This window comes from Saccopteryx leptura, chromosome 2 (assembly GCF_036850995.1).
Source record: "Saccopteryx leptura isolate mSacLep1 chromosome 2, mSacLep1_pri_phased_curated, whole genome shotgun sequence".
Lineage (NCBI taxonomy): Eukaryota > Metazoa > Chordata > Mammalia > Chiroptera > Emballonuridae > Saccopteryx > Saccopteryx leptura.
This window is the reverse complement of record NC_089504.1, coordinates 115,014,732-115,037,620: the sequence shown is the minus strand read 5'-3', so window position 1 is coordinate 115,037,620 and position 22,889 is coordinate 115,014,732. Positions and strand designations below refer to the sequence as shown.

Here is a 22,889-nt window from a genome sequence, read left to right as displayed (position 1 = left end):
ACTCGAGTGCTGTGAAGACCTGCTACCACTCCATTATAGTATTTGCTCAGTGAGAGGAGCTAATTCCCCCAAATCCACTTCTAAGTAGATTCAGAAGAGTTTCCTCATTTGGCTGAGCAGTGCTAGGTGGGGCGTGAAGGCAGGATTAGGGGGCGCGAGCTCTCTGCAAGGAAGGAGGGCTGGGCGGAAAGGTATGGCCCTGTGCGGAAAGGCAGGTCCTGACCCTGCCTCTCAGTCCCTCGGTGTCTAAGCAAGTCCATCCCCTGTTGGGCTTTAGCATCCCAGACTAATGGGCAGCTGGCTCCCGTCCCTCCTGCTGCTGGGCCGGGGAGAAGGAGCCACAGTGACTGCTGGACTCTGGGACGCTTTGCCCAGCGGCCTGGTGTTATGGATTTCCCTGCCCACTAGGTGAGGATTGTCTTGCCTTCGTCCCAAGGGTAGCTGGGATCCTAGATGGAAGCTGATGAGATGGGACAGAGAGCAAAGGGCAAGGAGGCGACTTGTCCTCCGTCAGTCCAGGCTTCCAACCATAGGGAGAAAACAAAAGCCCCTACTCCAACCTGGGCCATCTCTGCCCCTGGACAGAGATTAGTCTTCCTTCAACCTCAGCTTTACCCCCTAGAGAACCTCTGCCTCTGCTTTAACCCCAGCTCAGAGTCTGCTTGGTGGTCTTTGCCCCCCCACCCCCGCCCCCAGAGCACTTGGAACATTGTGCTGAGATTGTTTCCATGCCTGCCTCCTTCACTCCACCGTAAGCCAGGCCTCCTCCTCCTCCCTGCAGCTTCAGGCCCAGCACAGGGTCTGCAACACAGTAAGCGGACAACAAATACTGGTTGAATGAATGTCCCTCTTCCCTCCTGCTGATGCCCTGAGCCCAAAGCTACCTGCACCCTAGGCTGGGCAGCCTCCCTGGTGCTTGTGTGCAGGCCAGGTCCCCTCGCTCCCTGGGACACCATAGGGACGGAGGAAGGGCCAGTTGTGGCAGGAGTAGGGGCTAGCGACTATTCCAGCAGCTGGCCAGACTGTCCGCTGTCCACAGGATAGAGGCTCTCCCTCCACCCCAGACCGGCTCTTCAAGATTGTGTTTGTGGGCAACTCCGCCGTGGGGAAGACATCCTTCCTGAGGAGGTTCTGTGATGACTGGCTCTCTCCGGGCATCACAGCCACTGTGGGTAAGTTCTTGCCCCTAAGCTGGTCCCAGCCCACCTCTGGAAAGGGGAGGCTGTGAGAACAGGGCTGAGGGAGGGGCTGGGAACCCAGCGGGAGCGGCTCTGGGTCCTCAGAGAGAGAAGGCTGGGTCTGCTTGCTCCACAGTGAGGCTGACAGGGACGAGGTAGTCTACTTCCTGCAGAATGCTGGGACCACTGAAAGCTTCCTACGCCCAGCCTGAGTGGAACTGAAGTTGGCAAAGAGGGACTCCGGATCTCTTGTACCCTCTCTGAGCCTGTCTCTCTTTTATCATTCCTTCCCCATTTTCAGCAGGACCCTGAATCTTCATGCTTCTGCTGAGGCTCACCATGGCCACCCACGCTAGCTTTAACAAGTTGAATCACTCAAGCAAAAAATAAATCCATTGAGTGCCTACAATGTACCATTTAACCACACTGATAAATCAACCATATTTGAAAATACATTGATATGATCTGAATATTTACCATAGGCTTTTATATTCATTTCACACTATCTTACTACAACCCTGGGAGGCAAGTATTGTTATCAGCCCAATTGTCAAATCAGGAAACTGAGGCCCAGAGAGGTGCAGAGGCTTGTCCACATTCCCATCAGCTGGTTGGCATAGATACAAGCCTCGCCACTCCACGTAACTTTGCAGGGTGTGATGGAAGTCTGAGAGGATGATCCCTCCCCAGGCATGATTGAACTTTATTAGAGGAACTTTGAAAGTGATTTTAGGAAGGAAGAAAGAGAGGAAGGAAGGGAAGGAGGAAATGAAAGAAGGAAGGAAAAGAAAGAGGAAAGAAGGGAAGAAGAAATTTAGAGACAGTCTTTCCTCCTCCTCCATCTTTGCAATCAGGGAGTAAATTCATGGATAACAATTGTCTTTGCACTGGCATATTGCTTGTACATATGTGACCTCGTTTGAACCATGTTATAGTATGTAATGTAATGGATTACATTACAGTGAAGAGCCTGCAGAGATAGAAGCAGGTCCCACGCCTCCCTGCCCAGAGCTCTGCTCTTTTCCCCATTTCATCTCCCAGGAGCCACACAGGGAGAGTTATTACCCTTGGCTGGACATGATTCCAGACATGTTGGAGCATCATGTTCTGACTTGGAAGTAACAGGCCTGTTTCACCTTACAGGCATCGATTACTGTGTGAAAATGGTGCATGTGGATGACTCTCAGGTGGCCCTGCAGCTGTGGGACACAGCTGGGCAGGAGAGGTGAGGAGCCGTCCCTGGTGTTTCGCTGTCTCCTCCGTTCCCCGGATGGGGCCGAAGGTCTGGGCTGCAGAGGGGAGACTCTGGCCCCTGACCTGTGGCCCCTGGGGCAGGTATCGTTGCATCACCCAGCAGTTCTTCAGAAAGGCCGATGGTGTCATCGTCATGTACGACCTCACAGCCAAACAGTCCTTCCTGTCTGTCCGGCAGTGGCTGAGCAGCGTGGAGGTGAGCTGGTGACCTTCCTAAGAGCGCTTCTGCTGGCCTCCTGCCTTTCCTGTCTTCTCTGCCCATCTCCTGCCTGTCGCTCTGCTCTTTCAAAACCTGAGCGGAACCCACCTTCTCCAGGAACAAGCCAGTTCAGGTATTCATGCGCTTGTTTACCAAAGTGCCCAGTGCCCAGCATGCTACCGGGAACCCTAAAATGACCAAGACAGACACAGTCCCTGCCCCCATGGATGGATGGGGCATAAAAAAACAAAACATTACACCAATAATGGTGTCATTATGGTTTTAGTAAGGGGTATGAATGAGTGAGGCAGTTAGCGGAGGGGCAGGGTGCAGTGTCAAGGAAGGTTTCCCCCAAAAGTGGCTTTGCAAACTGAGTCACAACTGCGCGGTTTCCCCATTCTCACCACCACCTCCCCCATGCCCTGCATTTTTCTAGCTCCAATGGGCCCAGCTGTGCCTACCCCAAGGTTGACACCACACAGTGTGTTAAGGTCTCTGTCACAACCCTTCACACAAAGGGAGGTTGATCTATAATGTAAGGGCCCCAAAGTCATCTCAGGCGAGACCCACAGGCACCAGCATTCTCCTTTGAATTCTGGGTTATCTGTAAGACTCTGCTTTTTTACTTATACTTGCCATATTTCACTTTTTTACTTCCTGACCATCTGCCTGCTCTTCCTTTACCACTCAGATGCAAACTTCTCAAGACCCGGGGCAGAGTGGGAGAGCCACTTGCTTCTTTTAATAGGGCCTCACTGATTCATTCACAAAGCAGTCAAGTAGAATGTCCCAGTTCCTTCCTCCGGCAGGGTTCAGGCATTGTTCATTGTTCATTGTTCATGACAGTTCAGAACACTGCCAATCACTCTTCTGGGGGCTGGGAATTGGAGCAGCAGGTAAACGAAACAACGGTCCTGTCCTCACGGAACTTAGGTTCAACCCTCTGTTTAAGGCTGTTAGAGCTTGCATAGACCCTTCACTTACTTACCACATGGTCACACTACTGTAAAGGACATAGTTCCCAGCTCAGATCTGTGCTGCACTCCGTGCCTCCTGGGAACTGAAACTGCATCCTTGTCATTGTGACCCAGTGCTGGCAGGGAGCCCCACAGAGCTGGTGCTCACTCGATGCTGGATGCACAAATGAATGCTATCTTCTTGTGCAGTCAGAATACTGGAGCTGTTCATTTCTTCATCCTTTGACCCTAACATCTAAGATTCCTCCCACCAAAACTATTGCTCTTGTAGTTTGGACTGGCTAGGGCCACTCCTTTCTCTCCTCTTCCTCCACATTCTTCTCATCACCCCCCCCCCCTCAAATAAGGAACAGGAATGGAAGTCAGATTCATGGGATTCTCAGAAATTTGCTTAGTACAATTATTTCTCAAAATTATTGAGCCTGAAATACTTATAACAGAGAACATGTACGTTGTGAAATATAGTAAATGGCTCTACACCAAGCTCATAGTGGAACCAAATGGCATGGGTAATCTGGAAGAGATTCCTGTTGAAACCATGGGATTTCCAACATGTTTTTTTGTTTGTTTGGTTTTTTGACTGCATTAGTGATTTATCTTCTTCATTGGAGTTAAGCACCAGCAGAGACTTTACTGCTTACCTGACCCAGTGGTTTTCAAGCTTTTTCCGTTGGAACCTTGGAATCAGAGTGACAGTCTCCAGGGACCGAGCAGGGCAGGGAAAGAGGTAGCTGTCACAGTTCTGAGCCTGTCATCCCCACCTCGGTCAGAGCCACTCAACTTCTTTCAGGTGGTATATCGGAGGTCCAGGTGCAATTGTGCTAGATAAGAGGGCTTCCCTTTTAAATCACTGATCTAAGACAGCTATCTTGTTTTCAGATTAAGAAACTGAGGCTGTGACTTGGACCTTAGGGGGAAAAAACGGCCACCCATTCTTTTCCCAGACACAAACATTTCTTTCTTTTTTAATCTTTCAATTATAGTTTGCGTACAATAGTATATTAGTTTCAGGTGTACAACATAGTGATTAGATATTTATATACCTAATGAATTGATCACCCCATTAAGTCTAGGATTCACCTGGCACCATACATAGTTATTACAATATTATTGAATATTATTGACTATTGACTATGCTTTACATCCCTGTGACTATTTTGTAACTGCCAATTTGTACTTCTTCCATTTGTACTTCCCTTCACCTCCTTTTTTCTTTTTTTTTTAATTTGATTTCCGCCTGTGCCCAGAGTAGGGATCAACCCGCAACCTTGGTGTATGAGCTACTGGGCCTGGGCCTATTTACTTTTTTTTTTAATTTATTGTGTTTACATAGATTCTAGTGTCCCCCAAAATGCATCCCTCCCTCCCTGTGTTCCTCACAACATCTACTAATCCCCTCACTTTCATCTGGTAACTGTCAGTTTGTCCTCTGTATCTATGAGTTTGTTTCTGTTTAATTTGTTAGTTTATTTTGTTTTTTAGATTCCACATATAAGTGAAATCATATAGTACTTCACTTAGCATAATGCCCCTTAGACCCATTCATGTTGTCTCAAATGGCAGGATTTCATTCCTGTTTATTTCTGAGTAATATTTCATTATACACATAAACCACATCTTTATCCATTTATCTATTGATGAATATTTAGGTTGCTTCCATATCTTTGACTCTTGTAAATAATACTGCAGTGAACATACAGGTGCATGTATTCTTTTGTATTAGTGTTTTGGGTTTCTTTGAATGTATACCTAGAAGTGGAAATGCTGGGTGAAAAGGCAGTTCCATCTTTAATTTTTTGAAGACCCTCCATACTGTTTGCCACATGGCACAAACACACACTAATTACTCAGGTCAGTGCCCCCGACTAAATACAACCATTTTCATCTCGTGGCACAAATAAATTAGTTACTAAGGGAGAAGAGGTCAGGGCCTCTTTTTCTTTAGTAATTAGGTTATGAGTGCGTGAGAAACAAAGGTTGAAAATCACTGGGCGAGACCAATCTTCATTCCCACCAACAGTGCATAAGGGTTTCCTCTTCTCTGCATTCTCGCTAACACTTGCTGTTTGTTGATTTATTGATGATAGCCATTCTGACAGGTGTAAGGTGATACCTCTTTGTGGTTTTAACTAGTATTTCCTTGATAGTTAATGATGATGAGAATCTTTTCATATGTCTATCGGCCATGTGTATGTCCTTTTGGGAGGAATGTCTATTTAGGTCCTCTGCTCATTTTTCAGTCGGATTGTTTTTATTGGTGTTAGGTTGTATAAGTTCCTTATACATTTTAGATATTAACCCCTTATCAGATGTATCATTGGTGAGTATCTTCTCCTATCCAGTAAGTGGTCTTTTCTGTTTTTCAATGGTTTCCTTCACGGTGCAAAAAATCTTTATTTTGATGCAATCCATTTGTTTATTTCTCTTTTGTTTCCCTTGCCTGAGAGACATATCCAGAAAAGTATTGCTAAAAGTGATGTCAAAGAGTTTATTTCTTCAAAGAGTTATGTTTTCTTCTGAGAGTTTGAGTCTTACATTTATGTCTTTAATCCATTTTGAGTTTATTCTTATATATAGTATAAGAAAGTGATTTTCATCCTTTTACATATATCTGTCAAGTTTTTCTGACATCATTTATTGAAGAGACTGTCTTTACCCCATTGTATATTCTTACCTTCTTTGTCATAGGTTAATTGATCATATAGGCGTGGGTTTATTTCTGAGCTCTCTATTCTGATCCATTGATCTAGATGCCAGTTATTATGCCAGTATGATGCTGTTTTGATTACTATTACCTGTAGTATAAATTGAAGTCAGATTGCATTATACCTCCAACTATGTTTTTTTCTTAAGATTGCTTTGGCTATTCGGGGTCTTTTGTGGTTTCGTATAAATTTTTGGATTATTTTTTCTAGTTCAGTGAAAAAGCCATTGAGATTTTGGTAGGGAGTACATTGAATCTGTAGATTACTTTGGGAAGTATGGACATTTTAACAATGTTAATTCTTTCTATTCATGAGCACAGTATATACTTCTATTTATTTGTATCTTCTTTAGGTTCTTTCTTCATCGTCTTATAGTTGTCTAAGTACAGGTCTTTTACCTCATTGGTTAAATTTATTTTTAGGTATTTTATTCCCTTTGATGCAATTATAAATGGGATTGTATTGTTAGTTTTTCTTTTTGATCATTTGTTATTAGTGTATAAAAATTCAACAGATTTTTAATATTCATTTGTATCTTACTATTTTACTGAATTTATTTATTAGAGTTCTTTATATGTGGTATCATATCATCTGCAAATAATGACAGTTTTACCTCTTCTTTCCCAGTTCGATGACTTTTATTTCTTTTCCTTGTCATTGCTGTGGCTAGGACTGTCAATACTATGTTGGAGCCCTGGCCAGCTGGCTCAGCGGCCCCAGATGGGCAGAGCATCACCCTGTAGGAGGCTTTCCAGGTGGATCCCAGTCAGGGCACATGCAGGAGTCTATCTCTCTGCTTCCTTGCCTCCCTGCCTCTCAGTTGGTAAAAATATATATATTATGTTGGATAAGAGTGGCGAAAGTAGACATCCCTATATTGTTCCTGATCTTAAGGAGAAAGCTTTTGGCTATTTATCATTGAGTATGATATTAGCTGTGGCTTTGTCATTTATGTCCCAGCCACAAACATTTAATTGTCCCTTAATATCTGATTTTTTTTTTATTCAGTAAGAGGAGGGGAGGCAGAGACAGACTCCTGCATGAGCCCTGACCAGGATCCTCCTGGAAAGCCCACTAGGGGGCAATGTTTTGCCCATCTGGGCCATTGCTCCATTGCTCAGAAACCGAGCTCTTCTTAGTGCATGAGGCAGAGCCCATGGAGCCATCCTCAGCACCCGAGGCCAACTTGCTCCAATCGAGCCATGGCTGCAGGAGAGGAAGAGAGAGAGAAAGAGAGAGAAGTGAGAGGGAGAAGGGTGGAGAAGCAGATGGGTGCCTCTCCAGTGTACCCTGACTAGGAATTGAACCTGGGACATCTACACACCAGGTAGATGCTCTACCACTGAGCCAACTGGTCAGGGCCAATATCTGAATTTTGATATAAAGTGGCACTGGGAAGAGGCTGTTCACATAGTCTAGGATTAATAGGAATGAATGCAGACAAATATGTAGAACTGCCTTCTCTGTCATCATTAGGGGAGTGTAATTTCTAAGGCTCCTGTTTTGCATAGGGAGCCTGGGATTTAGCAGGAAATGTGGAAGATCAGGTCAAATTTGGTGCTAATGGTGAAGGTAAAGAAATATCAGAGGGCCGTCATCACAACTTGCAGCACGAGTTCAGTCATTCTTCAGAAATACTATGCCACATGCTGGATGTCTGGCATGTTCCTGTATGGGGTGGGGCTGAAAAGCATTGTCAGCATGTGCCCAGCAACAGTCCCCAAAGAGCCCTAGTGCCCCTGTGTGCTCAGGAAGCCAAGCTGAGATGGCAGTCCCATATGTGGCTAACTCAGAGTTATTGTGTGTGGATTGGGCCTTTTTGTATAATCTGTAGTTTGAGTTCTTCTTTTCTAAAAATTTGCAAAGCATACAGCTAAACTCTAAATGACTATCCCAAATCTGGGTGAACATCAGGATTACCAGTGGAGCTTTCAAACAAAACAGATGCCAGGGTCTTCTCTCCCAGATAGAATGACTTGGGACTTGGTAATAAACAAACAAACAAATAAATAAAAACAGGCTCCCAGGTGATTCTCAGCCACCATGGTTTCCAATATAAACAAGTGCCTCTCAAATTCTAATAGGCACGGGAATCTCCTAGACATATTGTTAAAATGCAGAATCTGAGCCAGTGAGGCTGGGCCGGGCCTAAGACACTGCATTTCTAATGAGTGCTCAGGTGAGGCTGCTGCTGCTGGTCTAGGGACCACCTCTTGAGAAGCAAGCTTCTAAATCTTATCCAAAGATGTCCATGCCCCTTCAACAAGCATCATCTAAGCATTTCCTACATGTCCAGCACTCACAGGCACTCCCGAGGGCTCAGCATGAGGGACCCAGTTTGGTGGCCTAGGATTTCAAGAGCAAGTGCAAAAAGCTGTGTCAGATGGTGGACTGTGTGTTGAAGGCATGGAACAGTGGCCTCAAAAATGCAATAATTCTCAAGATCCTTGAAAAGCTAAGTCATTCTACCTTGGCAACAAGCAATCAGAGATGTCAGATGATAGATTAAAATTTGACACCTAATTTGATTGGAGGGGAACTGAAAATAATAAGTACTTTATATTTGTGGAGCATCTTATGTTTCCATAGAGCTCCAAGCACTTTTCCAACTCCCTCACCTGGTGAAGGGAGGGTGGAGGGAGAGCTTTAATAACAGGCTTCAGGTTCTGAAGCCTTATTATTGAGCAAATGCTGACCAGCTGTTCTCTGTGCCCCTTCCTCCCACAATCTGAAAAGCAGTACAAGAAGAAAGGGCTAAAACTGCCCCAGATCATACATGGCAAAGACTTACTCTTGAAAGAGGCTCTGTGGTGGGAACAGATGCTTGGGCGAGGTATGGCGTTCCCTGGAAAGGAAGTTCTTCTCATCTCAGCTTGGCCACTTTCTGACCATGACACTGTGGCCAGTCACTCAGTGAAGGGATGAACTGGAGGCTCTGAAAAGTCTCTGCTGGCCCCCACATTCTGCCGGCCATGGCATTCGACTCTCTGGGATTCAGGGCAGGATGGAGCAGGAGTGTGTGTACCAGAGGACCCAAGAGGATTCTTTCAGCCCAGAGGAAACCAAAATCCTTTGGCACAGGAGAACAACCTTGCTTTATGAGGTGGGAGCGTCCTGCCCCCATGACTGTTCTCCTCGTCCACCCTCCCTCACCCTTCCCACCTAGACAGCTTTACCTTGCCCGCAGGCCTTCTGAAGAAGGCACCCAAGCTAAGCCTAGACCACTCTGTGCTGGCTCTCCTGCTAGTTTTCATTTCCTATGCCCCTTAATAGGAAATCAAAGCTGTTAGTCATTCCTGCCAACTATTATTCCCAACCCTCCCCTACCTCCTCCTCATCTCTGCCGGTGGGGCTGGTTTAACCAGTCCAATCTAAAAAATAAACTGGTTGGTCTCTAAGGGCCATCTGAAGACTTTGTGGCCCATACCAGATAGAGAAAATAGGATTTAGTGTGAGCCTGAGTGGGCTGGTATTTCCTCCAAACTCACATTTTTGGTCCCTTGTGTCTGCAGTTCTAGCATATTGAACTTCCATTTTAGATCTTTTTTGTTATTCCATACCACTAAATTGTTAGACCTACAAGTCAAGGAAGTACAATAGGACTGGTGGAATATCATTAAGCCAACAAGACCAGTGTCTTTGAGCTGGAAAAAGTTGGAGATTAATCCAGTGCAGCCTCTTGTTTTGTAGATGAGAAGCCCTGAGATGCAGAGAGAGGAAGTGACTTGTCCGAAGGCACGCACAGCTGGTCGGACAGCGCAGCCAGGACGAAATCTAGGGCTTTGCTGCTGCATTATGCTTCTCTGTCGTCACATGGCCCACGATCAAAATCTGCTTCTGAAAAATAGGTGTTCATTTCTTTTTTAGTTCTTCCAGCTTTGGTCTCAAAGCAGAACATTTCTGCAGCTGAAAGGGGTCGGGCTCACTTTCCTCTCCCGTCGTGGACTGCTAGCTAATTCCCGTTCTGTGATCTTTGTCGTTAGTGACAACGTGCAGCACAGAGCAAAAAATAGCAGTTTGATTTCTTTTCCCCACGTTCCAAGTTGAGCTTGAAGTGCTGGCAGTTTAAATGAACTACACAAATAAATCTTGTTTTGACTCATAGTCCAGGGGATGGATAAATATGGAAACCCCCAAGATATAATTTTGCAGTCATTTTTTTCCTTAGCATAACTACATGCTTTAATGTGCTGGGAAATTTTTGTTCTGGCTCCAGAGAAATAGCAGCACTATCCCAGCTAAGTGCTTTCTTGCCTCCCAGCAGAAAGATACACACACACACACACACACACACACACACACACAATCTAGCAAATCCAACAGCTGAATGCATGTTCAGAGCTGAATGTCAATCCTCTGCTTCAAATTGACAGCCCTTGTTATTTAAAGTCAGAGATGTGCAATCTTTGAATTCCAACTAGTCTGTCTTCCAACAAGCTCAAGTTCACAGAAAGGCAACTAAAGTGATCAAAGGTGTAGAGAGGTTTTGTCTCTAAGCCAGAGGACAGAAACCAGCCTTAGAGGTCTATTTCACAGCTCAAGGAGAGAGGAACAAAGAGGGGTGACGGAGACGAGCTCCATGGAGGGACAGCAGACCCTGGGCACAGCCAGGTCTCATACAGAGGGGCTGTGTGCCCAGCTAACCGGCTTCAGTTCCTTCCGTCTGTGCTGGGATGCCTATGGGATTCTGCCAGCATCTATAGAAAGGACAACAGAGGTTGGGGGGACCTTAGTCTTGTCCTCCAGAAGAGGTGCACTTTGAACTTTTAAAAAGAATTTGTTGCTTCATCTGGTGGATAATTATAAGCATCTTCATGCCAAGCAATATATAGGCTGAAAACCTAGTTATGTGTACAAAAGGGGTGAAGTTTAGACAGAGGTTAAAGTGAGAAAAGACCGTGAGACCCCCACCCCAGCCCCAACACCCCCCCATGGCCCTGTGTCAGAAACTGACTTGGGGCCAGAGTGGCGTCCACTGACTGCCTATGATAGCACGCTCTCCAGTTTATGTGTTGTCGCTGATTTTTGCCATGTCTTTGGGACGAGATCTAATTCTCCTTTATCAGTGGCAAGCCAGGGCCCGTGGAGGGGAAGCAAGGGGTCCAGAGTGTCAGTGGAGGGAGGACCATGCACAGAGCAGGAGACACAGCTCCAGCTGTGGCCTTGGGTCTTACCAGCACCTTCGAAGCTCCTCTACTTTTATATCCAGGAATTTCTTTTAAAAGGAAGACTGTCCCTTCTTTTCCCAAGAGGCATACTGTGAGTGGTGTGCAGGACTCAGATGTTGGGCTTATGACTGTCTCCGATCTCATCCTATTCGGTCCTTCAGTCCCCAGCATCCCCTCTGGAAGGGCAGAAACTGAAGCCATCACTCATACCAGAAACGGTTTAGACTTTTGCCCTGGGATTTCAAGTCTGATGCTCATATTTTGAGAGTTTCCATGTCAAGAAATCCCACAAGCCTTAGTCATTCCTCACACATAAATCTACAAATATCTCTCCTGTGCTCCAAGCAGCAAGCCTTTTGGCCCATTTCCCTCATTCCTCCTCTTTTCTTCCTTTTCTGTGAAGAACTCTTTGCCCAAGTTTCTGTGGCCCAATGCAGTCAGAGAATAGGGGTATTCCCAGTAATCAACACTGGTAACAGGGAGCCATCGCAGCCTCTAAATACCATTAGTGCTTTTTACTCGCAAATTATTGGACTGTATACAATCCACTTAACATGGCAGCCACAGTGCACATAATTGAATCTATTTGGGTGGGTCAGATGGCAATGGAAGACCTTGCCTTGCTAACATTATTTACCATGTAACCACAGAAATACTGCTTTTAGAGCATTCCAGTTAATAAGACACTAAATAGGAGAGAATTTGTTAGAAATCATAATTTAGAGGAAAACATCAGAGAAATGTGGGCCCACATATTAAAGAGTCCTCATAACTCAGTGACTTTGAGGTTCAATGTTCTTTTGGATTCTCTGAGCCTCAACATTCTCATTTAATAAATTTTTTCATGACTGAACTGCAATAAATGAATGTGTGGGTTAAGGAACCAATGAAGCTTAATTTCAAATGTAATTGCATTTAAACTTAAAATAGGTGTACCTATCAGATGGACTTTGGACATTTGTTTGAAACATAAAAGTTAATGAACTAATTAGAAACACTATAACTTTGTTAGCTTCTTATTCCACAGCCTTCTCTATTTGGTAAAACATGTGGCTACAACTATTCCTTCCCAAATTATGATCAAAAGCTCCTGATTAAATATCTCACAAAGTAAAAAAAAAAAAAACCTGCGAAAATGTGAACATTACCGTATTTACTCACTCAACAGCTAGGAAGCCAGCACGCTCATCTCACAAGGGAGGACATGGTGGCACAAGGACTCCGGTGCACAGGCCCCCGCTGATCTGCCACGGTCACTGGAGGAGGAAATAGGGTGGTCCCCTTGAATACCTGTTACTTCTGGCCCAGGAAGTGCAGTTGCTATGGTCACACAGTTCTTCCCTGGGCAAGGCTTCCTTCTGAGCCAGAGATGGCGGGGCTCTGTGACATCCCAGGTGGTGACCTCCAATGAGGCACACAACAATCATTTTATCAGCACTCTGTACCCAAATAGCATGAGTCAGATTTGGACCCAGCCCTTAGGGAGCTTACGTGCCTAATCTGAGACCCCTGGAGGTGCCAATGCTGATCACAGCAGCCCCTAGAACAGCCCCTAGAACAGCTCTGAACCAGACTGCATTAATTCTTTGGTTTGTTGGGGTTCATTCAGGTGAATCTGGTCATGTAGGAATGCCCTCAGGGATGCTGGAAGCCCTGGAAAGGACATGTACTTCCACTGTGCCCTCATCCTGATACCCACTCCCAGAACACCTGGGGCCCTGCATGTTCTGTCCAGCATCCAAGGAGAGTGGTGAGGGAGGAAAGGATCACACACTAACAGGGTCTGGAGGGACCCAGAGGCACCCAGAAGTGGGCCTCAGGCCCCTTGTTGAAGCCTTATGAACTGAGGCTTTCATAGAAGGTGGCTCTCCCACTCAGCTTGCAGGACAACTCTGTTATGGCTTGACCTATTGTGGCAGCAGGGAATTCCACAGCCAGAGGGGTCTTTCCATCCAGCATGTCACGACATGGTTCTCCTTATGGGTGCTTCTCTTCTGGGGGTGTCTCTTCTGCAGGAAGCTGTGGGAGGCTGCATTCCCGTACTTCTGCTGGGCAATAAAATCGACAACGAGAGAGAGCGGGAAGTTCCCCGGACCCTTGGAGAACAGCTTGCCAAGGTAAAGAGCAGCACTTCCATCTCTGCAGACAGGATGGGCCCCAAGGACAGCTGGGTATGCGCGCTGGAGCCTTGATGGGAGCCTTCTCTGGAAGCCCTCTGGGAAGGAAGTGATGGGCACGATGGGTGTCCTGGCGTCATAGGAGTGGTCCCGCTCCTGTGTGGATGGAACTTTCCATGGAAAAACACAGGTTGGAAATGGAGTTGCCTAGGGATAACTAGAGTATGGGGAATTTTCCCAAATTCTTACCCTCAGAACTCAGAATTACCGTATTTCCCCATGTATAAGACACACCTTAATTTTGGGACCCGAAACTTGAAAAAAAAAATGTATTACATAGTTATTGAACTCAAGTTTTATTCATCATAAAATTCATACAACTCATCACTGTCAATTTCAAGTAAAAAAGAAAATCAACAACCACTGTATAAGATGCACCCAGTTTATAGACCCCAAACTTTTCGAAAAGGGTGCGTCTTATGCATGGGAAAATACAGTATAAATCTTCAGCTAATACAGAGGTCAGGAAACTTTTTTGCTGAGAGAGCCATAAACACCACATATTTTAAAATGTAATTCCATGAGAGCCATACAACAACCCGTATACTTTAAGCATTATCCAATAAAAAATTGGCATTGTCCTGGAGGACAGCTGTGATTGGCTCCAGCCACCTGCAACCATGAACAGGAGCAGTAGGAAATGAATGGATTGTAATACATGAGAATGTTTTATATTTTTAACATTATTATCAATATTTTTTTTATTAAAGATTTGTCTGCAAGCCAGATGCAGCCATCAAAAGAGCCACACCTGGCTCGTGAGCCATAGGTTCCCGACCCCTGAGCTAATACCATGTTATCTGATGCTTGAATCCCATCACCTGTGTTTCCACTTGATCATCCTTGGGGATAAAACCCTCATTAATGCAGGCTGGCTCTTCTTTGGACAGCTCCGTTAGAGAGTTCATCCTTTCACCAAGATTGACCTTAAAACTGAATGTAAGCTAAAGGTGGGGCACGTGCTGGGTAGCCTACCAGTGAGATGAGCTGCAGCACTCTTGCCCAAGCGCAGAACCAACAAGGCTTGGTGGAAATCAAGCAGCAAAACATGCAGTGCTCGGCCCTGGCTGGTTGGTTCAGCAGTAGAGCATCGGCCCGAAGTGTGGAAGTCCCGGATTCGATTCCCGGTCAGGGCACCCAGGAGAAGCACTCATCTGCTTCTCCATCTTCCCCCTCTCCTTTCTCTCTCTCTCTGTTCCCATCCCACAGCCAAGACTCCATTGGAGCAAAGTTGGCCTGGGCACTGAGGATGGCTCTATAGCCTCCACCTCAGATGCTAGAATGGCTCTAGTTGCAACAGAGCAATGCCCCAGATGGACCGAGTATCACCCCATGGTGGGCATGCTGGGTGGATCCTGGTCAGGCGCATGCAGGAGTCTGTCTGTCTGCCTCCCCACCGCTTCACTTCAGAAAAATACAAAAACAAAACAAAACAAACAAACAAAAAACACGCAGTGCTTACTACTGAGCCACTCCCACTTCCCAGTGTGGTTTTCCGGGAACTATGGATTCCTTAAGGATGGGGGAGCTGTCCAACCCCAAGATTCCTAATCCTTAGTATGCTCACTCTGAACAAACGTGCATGGCCTCAGGGGCTGGGGAGCCAGGGGCAGATGGGAAAGATTAAAGAAGAAAGGAGGAGGAAGGGCCTGGTACGTGTCCCTGTGGAGGGTCACCAAGCAGCTACATGCCCACAGTCTCTCATTCTCAATTCCAAAATCCAAAAAGCCCTGGAAACTAAAAGGGTTCTTCCATTTCATTTAGCAGATAATTCTGACCAGAACTGACACGCGCTCTTTGTGGTTTCTGTGTGCCGTACTTTGAATCAATATTCAAATGTTTCCCTGGAGAAATACTAATGTGTTTAATTATAGGATGCTGTCCCAGACCCACTGAGGGTATCAGATAATATAGTGTATATAGGCATTATCTTTCTGCAACTCAACGTGTCTGAATTCCATAATACTACATCTGGATTCAAGGATTTTGATTAAGGAACTGCAGGCCTGTATTTTTATCATCCCCCTTTTTTTTTCTTTTTTTGGTCAGTGAAACAAACACCGAGGCTCGGAGACATTAGGTGATTTATTCAAATTATCGCTCAGCTCCTCAATGGTGGGAGCCTGGACTCAAAGCTGAAAGACAGAGTGTGTCTTCCAAATCCAGGTCCTGTGCGACCCCTCCCCGCCCCTTCCCATGAGCCTTCATTCTTCACAGACTGAGGAGGAGTGAGGGTCTGACGGAAGGGGGTGAGAAGGGCAGAGGGCAGAACGGGGTCTGTGGGGTGTGGAGCGGAAGCTGGATCTGGAGTCAGCATTTGCCCAGCCTCCTTATCCACAGCCACAAAATGAGTGTCCTCACTCAACTGCCTGCATCCCCACAGGACATCAGCCACCAGGGCTCCATGCCATTAGCATTGTCATAAGGAAGCAGGCTAGCTATTAATGGGACTGATAAATGGCATGTGACGCACCTTGGGCTAGGGTGCTGCCATTCACGCGGCACAGCCTCTGCCTCAGGAAGTGATGAACAGTTGTCCTGTGGCACCGGTGCTGGCAGCCTGGGCAGCTGCCGTGCCCTGACCTCGTGTGTAGGTGGGTTCCTGTTGGATTGCCTCAGTGCCGACTGCCCCACCACCCATGGCATGTCCGCGTCCTGGGAAAAGCGTGCTGCTGGGAGCCCTGCCGGGAACTACATTCACCCCTGGAGCAGGCTGGCCACGCCCACCTCCTCCGGCCTCAGCCTTCCTGCCCCTGAAGTGGGAAGAATGCCACCCACCCTGCCCTTTGTGTCTTGGGCTGCATCACAGGCTGGTGTGAGCCGGAAATGAACACATACACACCCTCCCCAAGAGCAATTTGGGAATGTATAAAATGCAAACACAGCTTATGGTTTTGTTGCTTTACAATTTTAAGAGCTCACCTGGGAGATGGTTACAGGACTCCCATTAGTTGGGTTGCCTGGGGAGACGGAAATCAACCTCTTAGAGAGGGGCGAGGGAGTGGAGCAATCAAGGGGACTTGGAGAGGAAGCAGGGATGTGGGTAGGTGCAGGCAGGGTCTTCTCCCCCACCCCCCACGGTTCTCTCCAGCTCCCCATCCATTTATTCCCCCTGTCTTATGATTCTAGGAGAACAATCTGATCTTCTATGAGTGCAGTGCCTATTCTGGTTACAACACCAAAGAGTCCCTGCTCCATCTGGCCAGGTAAACGCATAGCTCAGGGGGGAGGTGATTCTGCTTGGGTCTGATGGGGACCACTGCCCTCACCACCCGCACCCTCCACCCCCACCATGACCTGAGAGGCTGCCTCCTGTCTGTCTGAGTGGCTGGCACCCTGGCCTTTGTGTTGGATTCCAGGGGTCAGGGACAGCCTTTGGAACAATAATGCCAAAAAGAAAGGCTGCCGGCCTGTTGCTGGGACAGCAATCTTCTGGAGTCTCAAAGGCTGCCTTTTCCCAGAAACCTGCTTTTTAAATGCAAATGCTCCTGGGAAAGGTCATATCTTAGGTCCCCCGACACTAGTTTATATTTTAGCAAGGATTAGTTGACAGCCAGCTGGGAGCGCAGAAGGGTTAGGGCCCCTAGGGGCAGGCAGGGGAGCCAAGGAACAGAGGGGCTGTGATGAGAGACCAGCAGCACCTAAGGTGATGGCATCCAAAGGACTGCTCCCAGGGAGAGACAGGCTCCATGAGCTTCCGCTATTCGAAAATTAAGAAAACAACCCCGCACACAAGACCCTGTTTTCTATACTTGAATATTCACTAATTTATCTATCTAGGCACTTATTTCATTCTATCCCTTTCACCCAGCGAACAAATACTTAATTGTACTCCTCTGTGCTCAGCATTCATTCTGGAGCTTCTAAAAAATATTTGTTTTTGAGTAATTAAGAACTCAGAACAACGTGTGTGCATTGACAGGTTGTAGAAGACCACGAGGAAAAGTCTAGGCTTCTCCGTCGCTGATATTTGAAGCAAGTCACCCTACCTTTCTGAGCGTTGCCCCTAATCTAGGAACATCAATCACACCTTCCCTGCCCACTCACGGGTTGTTGTGAGAAACAAAAGAGATGCTGAAGGTGAAAGCACTCCGACAGTATAAAGCAGGGAAAAGATACTTAACACTATTTTTAATCTTTCACCTCCTACATTTAATCTGGAGCTGTGGCCACATGGGACAGCCCTTCCATAGATTCAATTACTAAGAAATATATTTGCTGAGTCTCTAAGTGTTCTGGGTCCTGTGATAGGCGTCAGATATGCAAAGACACAAAGGAAAGGTCTCAGCCCTCAGCAGCTCCGTCAGTGCCGAGAGACCAATGGGGTTATTACAGAAAGGTCAGAGTGCCATTGGAGCACTCACACCACCTAGAGGATCAGGGGAGGCTTCCTGGAAGAGGTGTGAAGGATCCAGACTGACTAAATTCTGGCTTTACCAATTATAGTTATGTACCTGTATTCCCCATGGGGAGACTTAGAATACTCTCTCTGATGCTCTGGTGAGGCTGGAGTCCCCCAAGCTTACCCAGATGGCCTGTAACCTGGGGCCCTGCAGCTCTCCATTGCTGACGCTTTGCCTTTCCCTCTCCCAGGATCCTCAAGGAGCAGGAAGACACAGTGAGGGAGGACACCGTTCAGGTTAGCCGCTCTGCCAAGAAGAAATCCTGCTGTGGCTGATAGGTGCCTCCCAGGAGGCTCCAGCAGGCTTGGGCCACAGAGCACCTGGAGTCCTGCACAGAGGCTCCTATCCACGCCAGCCCAGACTTGTCCTTGACAGGGACTTGCCTCTCCCCAAAAGAAGGGGAGCACCTCCGATCAAGAAAGCAGCTCTTGGAGCATCTTGGAGTCTTTTCTCTGCCTTCTTTCTCTAGACCCCATTCCTTTCCCTTCCGCCCCCAACCTCCAGCTTGGCTTCCTGGGGGAAAGAAACAGATGGGCTTTTCCAGAAAAGCCACCACGTGCCTTCTCCACCTCCCCCCCCCCCTCCACCCCTTGCCTTTAGGAGCCTCAGCACTGCAGTTGTCATGGTAACTGTGCAGGGCCGGCTTGCTGCTTCCAGCAGGCCACAGACACAGCACTTGGGCAATGAGGGTGGTTGGTCTGGCTTTGGCTCCTGTTCTCTGGACACCAATGGGACACTCTTGGCATATGTTTCATGGACTTTGAGATGCCTGCGTGGTGTTGAGGGAAGCAAACCAGGACACCCATATTCTATTCCCTACCCCTCACTCCCCACCCCCGGGGTCCTGCTCCTTCCCAGGGCCCGGCCTCTCTCAGCAGCCGTGGGCCCATGGCGTTGGCCCCTGCGGGTTCTCTGGAATGGTGCCTTACACAGAGCCCACAGCCTTTCCTCCTCACTGTCCAGGGGGGTGGGGGTGACACACGTGTGCCTGGGGTGAGGGGGGGCTCACCTCCTGCTCAACTTCGACAGATAAAAAGAAAACCAGGGGTGTAAACCCATCTGCTGCTACACTGAGCGACTGTTTCTGGAGGGTATAAATAACTATAGCAATGTAAGAGCCATTTTCTAAATGTTTCTCAAAATAGCTCTTTGAAAAATCGTACATGATGATTAACGAGGTAGATTGACATGCAGGCAGAGAGGCCCAACACCAAGTCCCTAGTTACTGACTTCATTTTGTGTTTTTCAGAAGACTGTATTAAAAGAAAAAAAGTGTGGCTCTGATGCTGGCATTTTGCTGGTGTATGTGAACAGGGTGTAGCTGCTGGCCTCAGCACCCCATGACTGCAGCCGCACAGGGCACTTGGATAAAGGAATGATCTAGGCTCATGGTGGAACCTTCAGCTGGGTGGTCCCTTCAGTGTGTGGTCCCTTCAGTGGTTAGCAATGCTCCGGCCTCACTGTGGCTTGGCATCAGTGGGGCTGGGGAGGGCACTCTTGCCCTGGCTGGGAAGTTGGATGAAAAGACCATACAGATCATCGCCAATTACCAGTCTCGAACTATAGACGCAGGCCTCCACAGGAGAGTGGGCAGTGAAGGCAGGGGCGGAGAGTGTCCACAGGCCTCCGAGAAGATGACTCAGGACATCTACACACAGTCCATCAGGCTGGGGAAGAGGCCAGCCTTCCCAAAGCTGTTCCCTGCAGCCTCCTCCCCAGGCCCCCAAGAGAACCAGAGCCCATGGGTCACCATGTAAGTGCCTACCTCCTTTTTGCAGAGTCCTCCCTCTTTGTCGTCTAGCCTTTGTAGGCACCAGGGAGCCCATGAGGGGTGCAGAACAAACCCAGCAATGAGCATTGGGAGGTGCCCCATGAACTTGGGCAAGCCAGCCTCTTCCCTGGGCCTCCGTCTCCAGTACAATGAAAGGTAGGCTATTTGGTGTTTCAGGCTCTCTGCTGTCAGAATTCTTATGATCACATGATCATTTTCCAACTTAGGCTGGCCCTGGACACCAGTCACATTTTGAGGGGAACTTACAGGAGACTCCTTTCCCAAGAGAGGACACTGGTGATGGTCTCATTAGTGGGATGCGTGGGGGATGGGTCACCAAGCAGCGGCCCTTTCATATCTGTATGCGTGTTGCTGTGTGAGTGTGTGTTGTGTTTGTGTGTGGGGTGCAGGTAGAAGAGAAGATGGCCAAGGGGAAAGGAAAGCAGCTGTCCTGCTTCTGATGAAAAGCAGGGTGGCAACTGGGACTTATGGTGCAAGCAGGCTATCATTGGGGTTCCCTAAGCCCACAGATGCATTTATCCCCAAAATCCTAGTTGCTGGCTTGGGGCTACATTTTTCCACTTAGGAAAAGTGAATTCACAGTTGAGAGCAGGGTGGGATGACCCTAGTGCCTGGCCTTCCAGCCTGTGGAGTAAAGCCCCATGAGTCCACAAAGGTTGAGAGAGAGAGAGAGAGAGAGAGAGAGAGAAGGGTCTTCAGGTCTCTGCTGCTGCCTTTTCTAACCCCACTTGCCGAAAGTGTGGAGCACAGGGAATTCAGAGAGACTCCGAGTAGTTCTGTGTCCCCATGTCTCAGTCTCCCCTTCTCTCCCATTCCTTCTAAGCCACTATGGTGATCAAAGTCATCCCAGACTTTGACCTTTCTTTTGTGTTAAATAGTTATTTTCTAGTGTGCAATTGTAATTCCCTTTTTATTTCATTTACTATATTTTTAAAATGTATTTTCTTGGTGGTTGCCCTGGGTTACTATTAATGTCTCATTTATAACAACCTAGTTCTGATTAATATCAACTTAATTACAATGGAATACAGAACTTTGCTTTTGTGTAGTTTCACTCCCTCCTCCCTTATGTTGTTTTTACCACAAATTACATATTTATACAATTTTCTCCCACCAACATAGATTTATAGTGATTATTTTATGCATTTGCCTTCTAAATCAGAGAGGAAAAAAAAGAGTTAAAACATAAAATATATTTATACCATTTTCTATATTTAATTATATAATTGCTTTTTCCAGGGCCCCTTATTTCTTCACATTGATTCCGGTTACTATCTAGTATTCTTTTAAGTCTGTAGTATTTCTTGTAGGGCATGTCTTCTGAAGATAAACTTGTTTATCTGGAAATGACTGAAGGATAACTGCCAGATATAGAACTTTTGGTTTACAGCTCCCCCTGCCACACTCCTCACCCCCAGTCAGTACTTTGAATATTCTATCCCACTGTCTCCTCCATGGTTTCTGATGAGAAATCATCTGTCAATCTTATCAAGGCTCCTTTGCATATGATGAATTGTTTCTTGCTGTTTTGATGTGTCTAGTTATGCATCTCTTTTGAGTTTATCCTACTTGGAATTGGTTGAGCTTCTTGGGTGTGTAGATTAATGGGTTTTCATAAAATTTAGGGAATGTTTGTTGGTTATTTTGTTAAATATTCTTTCTGTCCCTTTCTCCCTTTCTTTTCTTTCTAGGACTCCTAGTATGCATATGCTGGCATGTTTGATGGTGTCTCACAGGTTTCTGAGGCTCTGTCCATTTTTTATTTATTCTGTGTGTGTGTGTGTGTGTGTGTGTGTGTGTGTGTGTGTGTGTGTGTGTTCCTCAGACCTGATTGTCTCAATAGCCTATATTCAAGTTCACTGATTCTTTCTTCTGCCTGCTCAAATATGCTATTAGGACCTTCTAGTGAATTTTTCATTCTCATTATTGTACTTTTCAACTCCAGAATTTCTATTTGGTTCATTTTTATAGTACCCTCTATCTAATTAGATATTGTTTTCATACTTTTCTGGAGTTCTTTAGGCATTGTTTCCTTTAGGTCTTTGAACATATTTTAATTAGCCAATTTAAAGTTTTAAAGACTTAATGTACAACTCAAGCTCTGCTTGCCATCCCTGCTTTGTTCCACCACATAGCCAGGACTCTGGGCTCATTCCTTAGCCCTACAACTAATCACCCCAACCAAAGTATTTTTTCTCTCTGGACTGGAGAAAGGATGTGAAACTCAGAGGTCCTTTGGATCTAAGCACCTTCCTCTCCATTTTGAGTTTCTGCATGCTGTGCGGGAGATGAGCAGCCAAGGAAATGTCCAGTTCTTCAACAGAAGAAGACCAGAAACCCTCATGCAGTCTCCCCTCTGGCAAAGAATCCAGACATTCCACAAGGCTTTGCTTAAAAGGCATAGATGGAGGAAGAAGACTGCAACTCAGAACCCTTTTTTTTTTAAGAGTTTAGTGACTTCAAAATAATGAAATCAGTGGTAGAGCATCGGCCTGGCGTACAGGAGTCCCGGGTTTGATTCCTGGCCAGGGCACACAGGAGAAGCGCCTATCTGCTTCTCCACCCCTCCCCCTCTTCTTCCTCTCTGTCTCTCTCTTCCCCTCCCGCAGCTGAGGCTCCATTGGAGTAAAGATGGCCCGGGCGCTGAGGATGGCTCTGTGGCCTCTGCCTCAGGTGCTAGGATGGCTCTGGATGCAACAGAGCGACGCCCCAGATGGGCAGAGCATCGCCCCCTGGTGGGCATGCCGGGTCGATCCCGGTCGGGCGCATGTGGGAGTCTGTCTGACTGCCTCCCTGTTTCCAGCTTCGGAAAAATGCAAAAAAATAAATAAATAAATAAAAATAATGAAATCACGATATACAAACATTCAAAACCAAGACTTAAGGGCCCTGTTGCTGAATGGCCCTAGGAATACTGCCATATCTTCTCCTGTCATTTAAGGAATAGAATTTGGCTAGACAAATCCCATTCAAGGCAGTCAAAAATCATAGGATTTTGTTATTGGTTATTCCCTTTCTTCTTGTCTTGGAATATGT

At 46.7% G+C, this 22,889-nt stretch overlaps 1 protein-coding gene across 3 annotated transcripts in view; it reads left to right on the top strand.

Annotated features, from left to right (window-relative positions):
- CRACR2A (calcium release activated channel regulator 2A) overlaps positions 1-22,438 on the top strand; it is a 147,121-nt gene extending 124,683 nt beyond the window's left edge. For all 3 annotated transcript variants that reach the window (XM_066368601.1, XM_066368603.1, XM_066368602.1), the window contains 6 exons: positions 1,040-1,172; positions 2,322-2,403; positions 2,514-2,628; positions 13,497-13,598; positions 16,788-16,864; positions 18,252-22,438. In XM_066368601.1, coding sequence (XP_066224698.1) covers positions 1,040-1,172; positions 2,322-2,403; positions 2,514-2,628; positions 13,497-13,598; positions 16,788-16,864; positions 18,252-18,336 — 594 coding nt within the window. In that variant the 3' untranslated portion in view covers positions 18,337-22,438. The remainder of the gene's footprint in view (positions 1-1,039; positions 1,173-2,321; positions 2,404-2,513; positions 2,629-13,496; positions 13,599-16,787; positions 16,865-18,251) is intronic.
- The last annotated feature ends 451 nt before the right edge of the window (positions 22,439-22,889 follow it).